The following is an 11,847-nucleotide window of genomic DNA, read 5'->3' on the forward strand; positions in this document are numbered from 1 at the left end:
GGCGGAAGTGAACCTGCCCGCATGGAACTCAGTCTAGTGATGACTGCAGTCAGCCATTGGGAAATGAACTTCAATAATGTTTCTGGAATCACTAACGGGTGGTCTGGGAAGGTGTCTTAAAGGCTATCAGCCAGCTTACGGTGGTGATGGGAGGCTGGGTCCTCCAGGAGGGAGAACAGCATTGTGAAAGCCGGAAGATGGGATACGGCTAGAGGAGGGAAAGTGAGCGCTGCGACGAGAGGTGTGGATGGGCATAGGCCACTGGGAGGTGTGAGGATGTTTATTCATTGGTGACAGGGAGCCAATGAAAGGCTTCCAGCAAGGGAAGTTTGCATCAGGTCTCCAGCCAGAGGGTGGAGGACCGCATGAGTCATACCTTCGCTTCTGTTTCTAGCTAAGTGACCTGTGGTTGGCGGCCATGTGCTTTTCTGGGGACCAAGCGAGTTAGGTATCTCTTTGGGCACTGAGGGACTGTATCTCCTCCAATAACTCGAAGGGCCCTTACAAGGAAGTAGAAATCGCAGAGATGGGTATGAGGCAGTGACTGTGGTGCTTAAGGATCCAGGCTCTAGGGCCAGGCAGGTAGAGTCTACCCATCACCAAGGTCGTGTGACTAGTAGGTTATTCCACCTTTTTGAACTTCACCCCCTTTAAAGCAGGAATCATAATAGAACCTTTTACTCAGGAGTTGTGAGAATGAAGGCAACTCACATGGAGTACTTAGTCTAGTGTCTGGCATATGATAAGAATTCAATGCCTGGTTCATTATATAACTATTATTATTTCAGTGGCTCTCAGTGGGGAAACTTACGAGCTGTAAGATTTGGGGTTTGTGGAAAGTTTTTTAACACTTCAAGTTGTTAAACATGGGTTGAATTGTCTGATGGGCAGTGAGCTCTCCATTTGAAAGTATCGGGGGTGAGTACTTTGTGACATGTTTTAAGGGGTCCATCTAGGGACCAGGCAAGAGGACTGATGTTGGATTCCTTCTACCTCCAGGGCTTCATTAACCTTGGGACCAGTGAGAACAAGCTCTGCATTGATCTCATGACTGAAAGGGTAAGCCAATTTCCTGGCTATGCTGGGACCACCGTCAGCCTCAATCCCCCTAGACTGTTAATCAGCATGTGGTAGATATAAGTCTGGGATTTGAGAGATTGGGGAAGGAAGTGGAGGAAATAGCTTCTAGAATAGCACATCTGTCCTTCTGGATTTGCTGTGTTCAGGGTGTTCTCTGGATGGGTATAGGGTGAGTAGGCTGCCAAGGGAGCCTCTGGCCCAAGTGTAGGGTTGGGGAGGTTCTTAAACACTTTTCAGTAAGTAATCTATTTGTGTAATCTGAGAAGATTGGGACCCCTATTCATTCAGGAGCACACAGCTTGTGTCCTCATTGTCCTTCTGGGAGGCCCTGTGTCATAGAGCAAATACCAAATGCATCCTAGTAGCAGGGTGAAGACCGTTGGGCTTCTCTGGTCTGGTCTGTCTGTCCTCACATTCTATTTGTCAACAGTTAAGTCGGAGTGACATGAACTACATTGACGATGCCCTTCTGCAATATTCCAAAATCAGAGGACATTCATTGTAAGTAACCTCAGGATCTATGGTCTCTTGGCCCACGAGCACCTGACCTAATGCAAGGAAGTTCTCAAGGTGCTAGATTCTTGGTTGGCTGCCTCCTTGTTTCTTTAGATAACAATTCTAGAAAATGCCTAGAGGACAACATTAGGAGTCTGCCTGGTGTAGTGAAATAGCACTGCCCTATAATTCAAAAGTCCTGAGTTCTCGTTGCAATTTATTATCTGTTCCCCGGGGAGTTGATAGCCACAGTCAGTAGCGCTGTGACACGACTGGATGCTTTGACCTTTGGACGACACTGAATTCTAGACCTGGAAACCACAAGGTCTCTCTGGGTCTGTTCACAGCCTGCTGGAAGAAGTGGCCCAGTTCCTGACCTACTACTGCAAGTCACCCACCCAGCTTGATCCAGAAAACGTGAGTCAGTCTCCCAGCCTCACTGCCATTCTAGAGGAGGGCTGTATTCTTGGGGGACTCACTACGTTTTCTGGATGGTACAGGGAGAACACTTAGAGACTTTCAGGACAAGGACATAGTGAAGGCCAGTAGGTCCCAGCTGATGAGGTTCCTGGTGCCTGTACCTCCAGGGGGAGGGAGACAGGAGGGCTAGCATTTCTTTCATGGGGATTGGTTTTTGACTCCTGCCTACTATCATATTCTTCAGGTGGTGGTTCTAAATGGCTGCTGCTCTGTCTTCTCTGTGCTGGCCATGGTTCTGTGTGATCCAGGTGGTAAGTCAATGGGCTCTGCTCTCCCTCAGGGAAATAGCAGCACATGGGTACTGGGCCAAAGGGAAGAAGAGCATCTTGACTCAAGGCCTTTCCCCTACAGCACTGTGAATCTCTGACACTGATAAGAATGTCTTCCTGCTATTTCTGTGGGAGTAAAGGATTTGGATCTCCATTTAGTATAGAAGGAAAACATATGACAGTCATCAAGGAGGTATGGCCCAGGAGTGGTGACAGAGGGAGCCAACTCATATTATTAGCTAGGCTTTGGGGCTCGACTCCAAATGCAGAGAGCACTGGTAAACAGGCTTTGTCTACATAGATTTTCTACCTTCTTATCTTCCTCCTAAAAAAAATGTAATCAGTTCAAGACTAAATAAGGCTGAAAGATCTGATTTCATTCTCCCTCCTAACAATGCACAAACAAGAGTGTCAGATCCTAATGAGCTCCGGCCACATGGATGGGAAGGGAAGAAAAGAACATATGTGATCACCAGGTACAAATAACCTGAGTTGTGTGGAGAGATGAGCGCCCTCCCTGGGCAGGGACCTCAGCCTCTGGTGTTTGCCCTGAAGCTGACCAGATTTTGTGAATGACCAGTGCTACTCCTGCTAGTAAGCGTGGTTTGGTTTGTACCCTGGTTTCTGAGCCATTCATAGGAATATTCTTCCCTTGTGTCCTTCTCATGTACTCCCAAAGAGGAAACTTGGGTTTTATTTCCCAAATATTGTTTGTAAGAATGGACAACTTTTACAGAGCCTGAGCCTAAAAAGCATTAATCCCCAAGTAGGAGAAATAACTTCCTTTGTTTTTAGGGGTTCTGGCGGGTTCTGATTAAGAGACCCAGGACTGACAGCTTTGTTTCTCTGTGCTTCCAGATGGCTTTTTGATCCCCACCCCCTTCTATGGTGGCTTCAACTTAACTACCCATCTGTATGCGAAAGTTGAGCTCATTCCTGTCCACCTGGACAGTGAGGTCAGAATGGGGTCCCTTCTGATCAGCCCTCCTAGGCAATGGAATGTCCTGGGGGTGTTTCGAAGGTCTGGGTGGGGGCTTGTTTTCCTCCCGTATAAATGATAGAGGGCACAGGATGGAGAAATTAGGGCAAAGAAGGCCTGTGGGACTGGTACCCTGGGTATGAAGGCAAAGGATTGCTCAGGGTTTCTAGGAATGAGGAATCAAAGCTTAGAAGCTCTCCGAGAGGCAGTCCTCAGGCAGGGTTTGTCTTCCAGATCACTGATGTGAACACCCATCCATTCCAGCTTACTGTGAGCAAGTTGGAAAGAGCCCTATTTGAGGCTAGGCTTCAGGTAAGTAAGGGACCATGTGTTCAGGGGGGGGCACTGCTGCCCCTGAAAGGGGCCCAGTACTGAGATTCTGCTCCAACTTGCTCACCAAGGCAGTGTGGGCTTCTTCTTCAGAAGAGGCAGTGAACCAGGAACATGTCCCCCTAGGAGCTTGAGCCCTGTCTGTGGCAGCCCCCAGAGCTCCTTCCTACTCCTCTGTGGGCAGTATGGCAATGGCTTTGAGATCCTACCTTGGGCTTCATTAGGTGTTCTATATTTGGTGTCCTGACTGATCCTTGGCTGAACTTGAGATAGAAGTGATGGATTTGTGTTCACTGGATTGTTCGGTTCTTTCTAGTGTAAAAAGGTCAAAGGCCTTGTGCTCATCAACCCTCAGAATCCCCTGGGAGACATCTACTCCAGAGACTCCCTGAAGGAATACCTGGAATTTGCCAAAAGGTAATAATTCACCCCCCTTGAGACTAGACAGATTCCCTAAACCGGGTTCCCATTGCTTGTGGTCAAGAAGTCAGAACCAGAACTGATTTACCCCACATGTTCTTACTACTTACTGTACTCAGCAAAGTCATGTTCAGCTAACTGAAATTGGGATGAAGGAAATGCACCCACATGCTTATTGCTTCGACCAAGCTTTTTCGCCATTTCTTTTCTAGTCTTGTCCACGACAGACATAATGATCATACAGGTTTTTGCTTTTCTACTTCTTGTAGTATAAGCACTTTCTCCAGCATCTGTCTCCCAAGGTACTTGGCCTAAGGTGCCAAGGAAGACAGATCTCAGATCTTTTGGGGTGATGATGAAGACGTGTCCCTAAAGCACCTTCATGTCCCATTTGTAAGATATGTTCACATCAGATGTCCCTGGAGTCTTGAAACTGCCCTACTAGGTAGGGTAGATAATCTATTTCCTAGAAGAGATGCACTTGTTCAAGCCTCAGAACTAACCCAGACCAATAAATGGCAGAGCATGGGGACAAGAGGAAGAATGCTGGAAGTCTGTGGGCTGGAATTTGACAGAACGGGATTCATATCCCAGCTCTAAAGCCTGCTAAGTGAGGGAATTAACTTTACATCTCAGAAACTTTGTTTCCTCATGTGTGAAATGGGGATAACAGTACTGCCTCAGGGGACCGTTGGGAGAATAAGCATGATGTGCATAAGCCCTTCGCCCACTTCAAGCCACTGTTTGATTCAGACCCTGGGTGGGAGCACCTGACTGTACCAGATAGGAACCTTGGGGACACCCAGCCATTTCCCATTGGTCTCTGATTGATAGTTAAAAGGTTGGGTATGATGTTCTCTGGTATGTCTTTTGAGTTTTATCCCTTCCCAGTGCTTCCAAGCCAGGTCTAAAGGTCCCTTCTAGTGTACCAGCCGCTCTCCCTCACAGTAACTGTTGGAAGGGTTGCATGGGCTGCTGGGGCGGTGGGAGTATCTGATCTGCACTCAGAGTTGACCCTCAGGAATGTGAGCTAAGATGAGAGACAGAACCTTGATATTGTTCTCCCTTTTTTCGCCTCACTTGCAGGTACAACCTACATGTGATCATAGATGAGGTTTACTTGCTGTCTGTGTTTGATGAATCCATCACATTCCACAGTGTTCTGAGCATGGAAAGGTAAGTTGGTCTCAGTTGGAGTTGTAATGAGAACCATGAGGCTCCTGCTTTTGCACGGTGAGGTCATGTATCATAAATTTATTTGGCTAAGTGCTAGGAACTGAGTTAAGTGTGAAAATTAGCAAAGTATGATTTCTTTTTCCTCTCAAGCACTTTTTTGTCTAAATGCTATTTTGTACACAAGATAACTTTACGGCAAGGTAGAAAGTGCACTGTCAAAAGTCAAGATAAACCCCTACAAAAGGTCAGGGTAGGAACATCCTGATCAGTAGAATACACGAAGAGAATAAAAATAGGGCAGAACTTTCTTAGGGATCGTATTTGGCCCTAGGATAGAATCCCAGCAGCCAAAGTAAGGGATGGTCACGTCTGGTTGAAGGAGCAGCTTTACTAATGGTGGAGCATAAGAAATAAGTGAGCACATTTAGACACAGTGGGAGCCCACACTCTGAAGAGCCAACTGCCGGGGAGGTGGCTTTGGATCAGCTGTGAGAAGGCTGTGAACCAGGCTGAGGATCCTGGACTTCATTTAGAGAGCACTTGGGAACCGTTCCATTTTTTTTTTTTTTTGCCGCCCAAATACCTAGTGTTGATTAACTGGGGCAACTGTCTCTTGAACTTTGGGCCTAGCTCAAGTTCTAGTTCAAGTTCCTGTTTTGTCTAGGAAAGACCTCAAGTCAACTTTTCTCTTTACTCTGTATAGCCCCAAGTATTCATCCTTCAAATATTTCTCCATAATCTTGATGGTACTCTCTTCTCTCCAGTTTGCCTGACCCCGAGAAGACCTATGTGATCTGGGGCCCCAGTAAGGTGAGCCCCGGCTGCTTGTTATTGGGTAGGAAAAGGAGGGAAGCCAGGAACAGAAGGCAGATGAACCAGGTGTTCCCTCCCCTAATTCTCCTCCCCTAGGATTTTGGGATCTCCGGCTTCCGTTGTGGTGCTCTCTACACCCACAACAAGAAGGTGGTCTCTGCCATAAGCACTTTCGGCTACCTCCACGGCATCTCTGGCATTGCCCAGCACAAGCTGTGTCAGCTACTCCGTGACAGAGGTACTGTGCTCCATCCAGGCATCTTGGCAGACTCATGACCATGGAGAATTCCTGGGTCTGCTTGGGCCTCTGATGTGCCTTCTGTACACTGACACCCTGTTCATCGTCTTGGATTTTATGGTGGAGGACAGGAAGTTTGAAGGAGGGCAGGATGCAGCTCAGCTGGTACAGTAGGGCATAGACAGAAGAGGAAGGTGCTGGTCTAAAACACAGGATGGGCTTTAATTTTTGGCTGCCTGGTAGCTCATGTTCTGCCTGGAAAGGGGATAGTCAATCTACTGGGACTTAATTAAGGTGGGAACTTCAGAAACCTATTTTCCATCCCTGATGCCCTGCTTGCTCACACAAAAATTGTGAAGAAATGCCCTGACTCCTTAAGTGTGACTTGACTTCATCTTATAAAGTGGCCAAAGGAGAACTCTAATACGGGCAAGTTGGTGTAGCTACTACATCTGTGGCACCTGAATTCACCTGCCCCCTTTGATCTCATGTGAATGCTGGCTTCAGAGAGAACTTCTTTTAATGCCATGGCCCAAACTTATACAAGGCCCCCTTTCTTTAATTCCTTGTATTAGAGCAGATGCCAAGCTAGAGGATTTAAATTAAGAGCTGGAATATAATGAAATATATGAAAATAACCAGATAAGCTGGTTTAGAAAATAATTTACTTTCAACTTTAGGCGAGTGAATGGGTAGGTAGGAGAAATCCAACTAGACACTTCCCTACATGGGACCAGGCCCTTTGATATTTGGCAGAAACCAGCCCCTTGAACACTGGTTCTCAGTCTTAGATGCACAAGGGAATTACCCTAGAGGTTCTGATTTAGACGATCTGGGGCTGCAACCTAGGCATTAAGACTTTTAAAAGCTCTCCAGGTGGTTCCATGTGCTGCCAATGCTGAAAACAACTGGGCTGGGATGACTCTCAAGTATTTCTAGGTTCCTCAGAGTCCACCATGTAAAGCTGTAAGGCAGGAGGTAACAGGAGCTGTAAGTGCTCACGACTTGCTCAGTTGACAACAGCAGCACAACCCAATATAGGGGAGAATCTGACTTCTAGTCTCTGGAGTGCTAACTCAAACAGAACACTCCTCCTGGTTTATCGAGAGGCCTGATATCTTCAACAGTGCTGTAGGTAGATTAGTGTTGGGAATGGATGCCATCAGCTCAAATATAATAGAGTCAGTCTTGGATAGAAATAGTTGTCAGGAAGCCCAGATAGGGAGAATTTGGTAAGGAACTCTTGGCTGATCTCTGTCACAAAACCTGTGACAGCATTCTTCCCCCACCCCTCCAGAATGGATTGACAAAGTCTTCCTGCCCACCAATCGCTCCCGGCTGCAGGCAGCTCACAGGTACGTCACTAACAAGTTGAAGGCGATGAAGATCCCTTTTCTCAGTCGTGTCTCCGGGCTTTTTATCTGGATGAACTTGCAAAAGGTGAGCTCTGGGAGTGAGGTCAGGAGTTCTTGGGCAGATTCTGCTGATGAGTCTCAGGCTCATCCCTGTCCCTCTGCCTTGCCTAGTACCTGGACCCGTGCACATTTGAGCAAGAGCTGCTCCTCCATCGCTGCTTCCTGGACAACAAGCTGATGTTGTCCCATGGCCAGACCTTCATGTGTAAGGAGCCTGGCTGGTTCCGCCTCATCTTTTCGGATAAGCCCTTCCGCCTGAAACTCGGTGAGCAGTGCTAAGCTCCCAATCCTGGCATCTTTCAAAGGTGCCCCATTTACTCCTATAACCTAACAATTGAGTCTTCCTTATTGGCTTTTGGCAACCTACAGCTACAGCCTGTATACCATAGAAGGTTTACACTTTCATATTTTAAGTTCCCTTGCAAACAGGGAGTATAGGCGCCTACCGTTGAGCAGGACATTGGGACTCTAAGCTGATCACAAGTGGCACTTTGCCCTGTGGGGCTTGAAGTCCAGTAGGTGAGATAGACAGGTAGATGATCATGGAGGTCCCTGTATGTTATCTTGTGGAGTTCAGATTCTCCTATGAAGGTTATGGAGAACATGACATTCATTTAACAATGATCTCTTGCATCTCACCACCTGCTGGACACTGTTGTATCTACTGGGAATAGAGCAGTGATGAGGGAACATTTATGCTTCAGAAATAGATTTTGAGCTAATATGTAGAACAGACTGAGTGAAGGGACACTAGAGGCAATAGAAAACTTGATGATGTCAAGGCCAAAGCCAGGTTACAGGATTTGATATGAGACAGGAAGGTGTCTGGCAGGCAGATGCTGGACAATGAAGCTGAAAAAGAGCCATTGGGGATGAGGTTGGTAGACTTGGAAATCTATTTCAAAGAAGGGCGGGCAGAAGTTCAGCATCTCTGAACAAGAGGCTCCATGATGGTCTACCGTGACCTGGGAATGTCTGGGGACCACTGAAAATCCACTAATTCTTTCTTTCTCTGTCTCCATTTGGACCCTCTAGCCATGCATCGATTCTCTCAGACACTAGAGCAGAAACAGGATCAGACAGAGAAGCAACTGGAAGATGCACTAAGGGACTAAGCCCTCGGCCTCCCAACCAGCAGCTACAGATCATCACATGCTCTGGGAGTCCTGACATCAACCTCTGGTCTGGAAGGCTGGGGACTTGGCCTGGTGCTGTGACAGAGCAAACAGTAGGCTTCTCCAGAAATTAGCTTGTCTGGCCCAGTCATCACCCTTCTTAAGTTGTACATCTGTCGTTTTCAGAAGCCTTGCCTCTTTTTATTCTTTGCTAGCCATTGTGTGTGGGTAAAATGTTTTTATGGGGGTTAGAGTGGGAAAGACTAGAGAAATAAAGCGTTCTCTGCATCCCTATTTAGATGGGGTTATTCTTATATTCTATGCCTAATAAATTCCATATTCTCTTAAATTCTAGGCCTGTTTTATTTCTTCATAATCACCTTGGGGGGAACTATTTAATTTTTTTGTCCTTTTTACTTTTAAATTCTAAAGCAGGTTATATATGAAGAATACTGTGAATGTGAGTTCATTGGATGAATATGGGAGCTTATGGGACTGGAAGAGGTGAAGAAGGGAACCAGAAAGGCTCTTGGGAATCTCTGTAATGGGAGACTCAAGGCAGTTTAGTATGCACATATACACACCTATATACGTATCATTGTATATCCTTGGAAAAGATAGCCTAGAACAAAGGCAGCCAGTGCCCCCCACTTGTAAGACAGGCAATAACATGAGAGACCCAGGAAGAATCATCTCCTGACAGTGACTGTGACCTTGCCGAATTCACTTATTAGACTTTATTGTTTTGGAGGGAATTTATTTATACAGTCAGGTTGCCTATAAATGAAAATTGTTTTCCTTCTTTTTCAGCATTTATCTATTTTTCTGTTCTAATTGCATTGCCTGGAATCTCCAGGACAATGTTAAAAAGCGGTGAGAGGGGACATTCTTGTCTTGTTCTCGCTCTTAGCAGGCTTGAGTTCAATCTCTTACTCAAGCATAATGTTGCTGTATTTTTCACACTGCCCATTACCAGATAGCAAAATTTCCTTCAATTCTAGTTTGCTGAGTGTTTTACCATGAATGGGATTAATAGGGTTGAATTTAAGTAAACTATTATCTATTTTCTATTTGTGTCATTTTTTCTTGCCTTCTTTCAGATTAATCAAGCATTACTTAGTATCCCATTTTATTGTCTTTTTTGTTTGTTTTTTTACTTATACCTTTTGATTTTTAAAAACATTGTTTGCTCTAGGAATTGTGTGTGTGCGTGTGTAGATATGTATATCTACATATGTATATCTACACACACACACACACACACACACACAATTTCCAATGCCTGAAGTGAGAAATCCACAGTCCTTATCATAGTTTATTTACAAACATTCATGACCTGACCCCTGCTTGTATCTCCAGTCTTTCTCTTAAACCTGGCAAGTTCCAGAGGTGTTGGATTTGTACTGTTCATTAATTTTCTACACGGACTCTAACCTTCAAGGCCCTATTGAAATATTCCATCTGCTCTAACACCCCACTGTCCAGCTAGCTAACTAGAACTCATCCTTCAGAATTGAACTATCACTTCCTAAGTGTTCCGCATGAATGGAAGCATGTGTTTTGTGCACATGTTTGTGGGGTGGGGTTAAATCTTCCTGCTATATGCTTCCATGGCACTCAGCAATCGCTTTCTTAACAGTTATCACATTTGTATGTCTGCCTTCCAGTCAACCATGCAGGCCCATTGTTTGATTTGCTCATAGCTGTATCCCAGCACTTTGTAGAGATCTGGCACAATACAGGCGTTCAGTAAGACTACTTATTTGAATTAATTAGAATTCTATGACTGAAATGAACAAAGTGCTGAGGACAGAAAACGTCATGAGAGTTGCTCGAGGTCACAATGTTAGTAAGTGGCAAGGCAGAAGTGAAGCCCGTGGACTGATTGGTCAGAAGACAGTCAAGTCTTCCCAGCCATACTTTTTAGGAGGAAACCTGCCGCTGTCCTTTTGGGAGGCAAGACTTCCTACTCAAGGCTCTGCCTGAGCCCCGGGTAGTCTAACTCACTGCCAAAGCCCCAAAATGTGCAGGGTCCATGGCAGAATGAATTCAACAAGTGTTCTGTAGATCGAAAGAGGGAGAAATTACAAACGCCGGGGAAAAAACTCCCATAGGGGAAGGATGTTGTAAGGACGCCCTCACCTTGATATGTTTGAAAGCCACAACCAGGCGTACATTTTCCAAGAAACCTCCGTGGCTCTAGCGGCCTCAACGTTGGGGAATTAAGGCCTAGGGATTAGGGCGCCCCCCACTAGCCAGCTGGGGAGACCACGGCCAGGAGGCAGTCCCAGGCGCTCAGGCCGCAGAGCGCGGAGGTGGCAGCGGGCCACCGCCCCTTCCTCTCGGGGGTCTGGGCCCTACCCATTCCCGTCCTCCGGCTTCTCCTCGGGTCTGGGCGTTAGCGGGCACCGGGAGGGTCTGGGGAGCCCTGGTCCCAGCGGTGCCACCGCCTGTGCGCCCCCTACCGTGCGGGCCACAAGGAGGCGTCCTCCGGCCTCGGTCGCTAGGGGGCGAACTGCACCTCACCAAACCGGAAAGTCACCGCGTACCCCTCACATAAAACAATGAGGGCGGGTCCTGGCAAAGGAAGCCACGCTGACTGCGCATCTCCTGAGTGTCCGCGTCGCTCCTCCAGCTCGGCCAGGTAGGTGTGATTCCCGCTGTGCAGACAGGGAGCCCTCCCTTTGTGACGGGCTCGAGGACTCTTGCAAAAGTTTCTGTCCTTCCGTCTCAAAGCCCTCTGCTCGGATCACGCTTCCTCCTCCTGGAACCTGGAGCGGTCCCTCGCGAGTGTCCGCTGCCTGCAGAGGCCCTGGCGCTTTTCTGTTCGCCACGTCCGCCTCGCTGCGTGATCCGAGGCCTGTTGCCACTCGGGGGTTGGGCTGTGGATTCGCCGCCGCCCCGCCGGACGCGGGAGCCAGGCTTCGGCTCCTGCGCGGCACAGGACCGGTGTCCGGCTGCCTCCTAGCCCAGGCTGTGCCCCGATCCCTCGCTCGCGTAGCGCTTTGCCCTTCCGCAGGCCTGGGCTCTGGAGGGA

At 47.4% G+C, this 11,847-nt stretch overlaps 2 protein-coding genes across 2 annotated transcripts in view; both read left to right on the forward strand.

Annotated features, from left to right (window-relative positions):
* The window catches only part of ACCSL (1-aminocyclopropane-1-carboxylate synthase homolog (inactive) like), a 122,990-nt gene extending 113,862 nt beyond the window's left edge, over positions 1-9,128 (forward strand). Inside the window, exons 3-15 of the mRNA XM_006908052.3 lie at positions 1,000-1,059; positions 1,511-1,581; positions 1,923-1,992; positions 2,240-2,306; positions 3,183-3,280; positions 3,538-3,615; positions 3,950-4,050; positions 5,140-5,229; positions 5,994-6,039; positions 6,139-6,280; positions 7,578-7,720; positions 7,807-7,960; positions 8,731-9,128. Of these exons, the coding sequence (XP_006908114.1) occupies positions 1,000-1,059; positions 1,511-1,581; positions 1,923-1,992; positions 2,240-2,306; positions 3,183-3,280; positions 3,538-3,615; positions 3,950-4,050; positions 5,140-5,229; positions 5,994-6,039; positions 6,139-6,280; positions 7,578-7,720; positions 7,807-7,960; positions 8,731-8,810 (1,200 nt within the window). The 3' untranslated portion in view covers positions 8,811-9,128. The remainder of the gene's footprint in view (positions 1-999; positions 1,060-1,510; positions 1,582-1,922; positions 1,993-2,239; positions 2,307-3,182; positions 3,281-3,537; positions 3,616-3,949; positions 4,051-5,139; positions 5,230-5,993; positions 6,040-6,138; positions 6,281-7,577; positions 7,721-7,806; positions 7,961-8,730) is intronic.
* A 2,210-nt stretch (positions 9,129-11,338) lies between these two features.
* ACCS (1-aminocyclopropane-1-carboxylate synthase homolog (inactive)) overlaps positions 11,339-11,847 on the forward strand; it is a 14,404-nt gene continuing 13,895 nt past the window's right edge. Inside the window, exon 1 of the mRNA XM_006908053.3 lies at positions 11,339-11,454. The gene's annotated coding sequence lies outside the window, so the exon portion shown is untranslated. The remainder of the gene's footprint in view (positions 11,455-11,847) is intronic.

Source organism: Pteropus alecto, unplaced genomic scaffold (genome assembly GCF_000325575.1).
Source record: "Pteropus alecto unplaced genomic scaffold, ASM32557v1 scaffold71, whole genome shotgun sequence".
In the NCBI taxonomy this organism is placed as follows: Eukaryota; Metazoa; Chordata; class Mammalia; order Chiroptera; family Pteropodidae; genus Pteropus; species Pteropus alecto.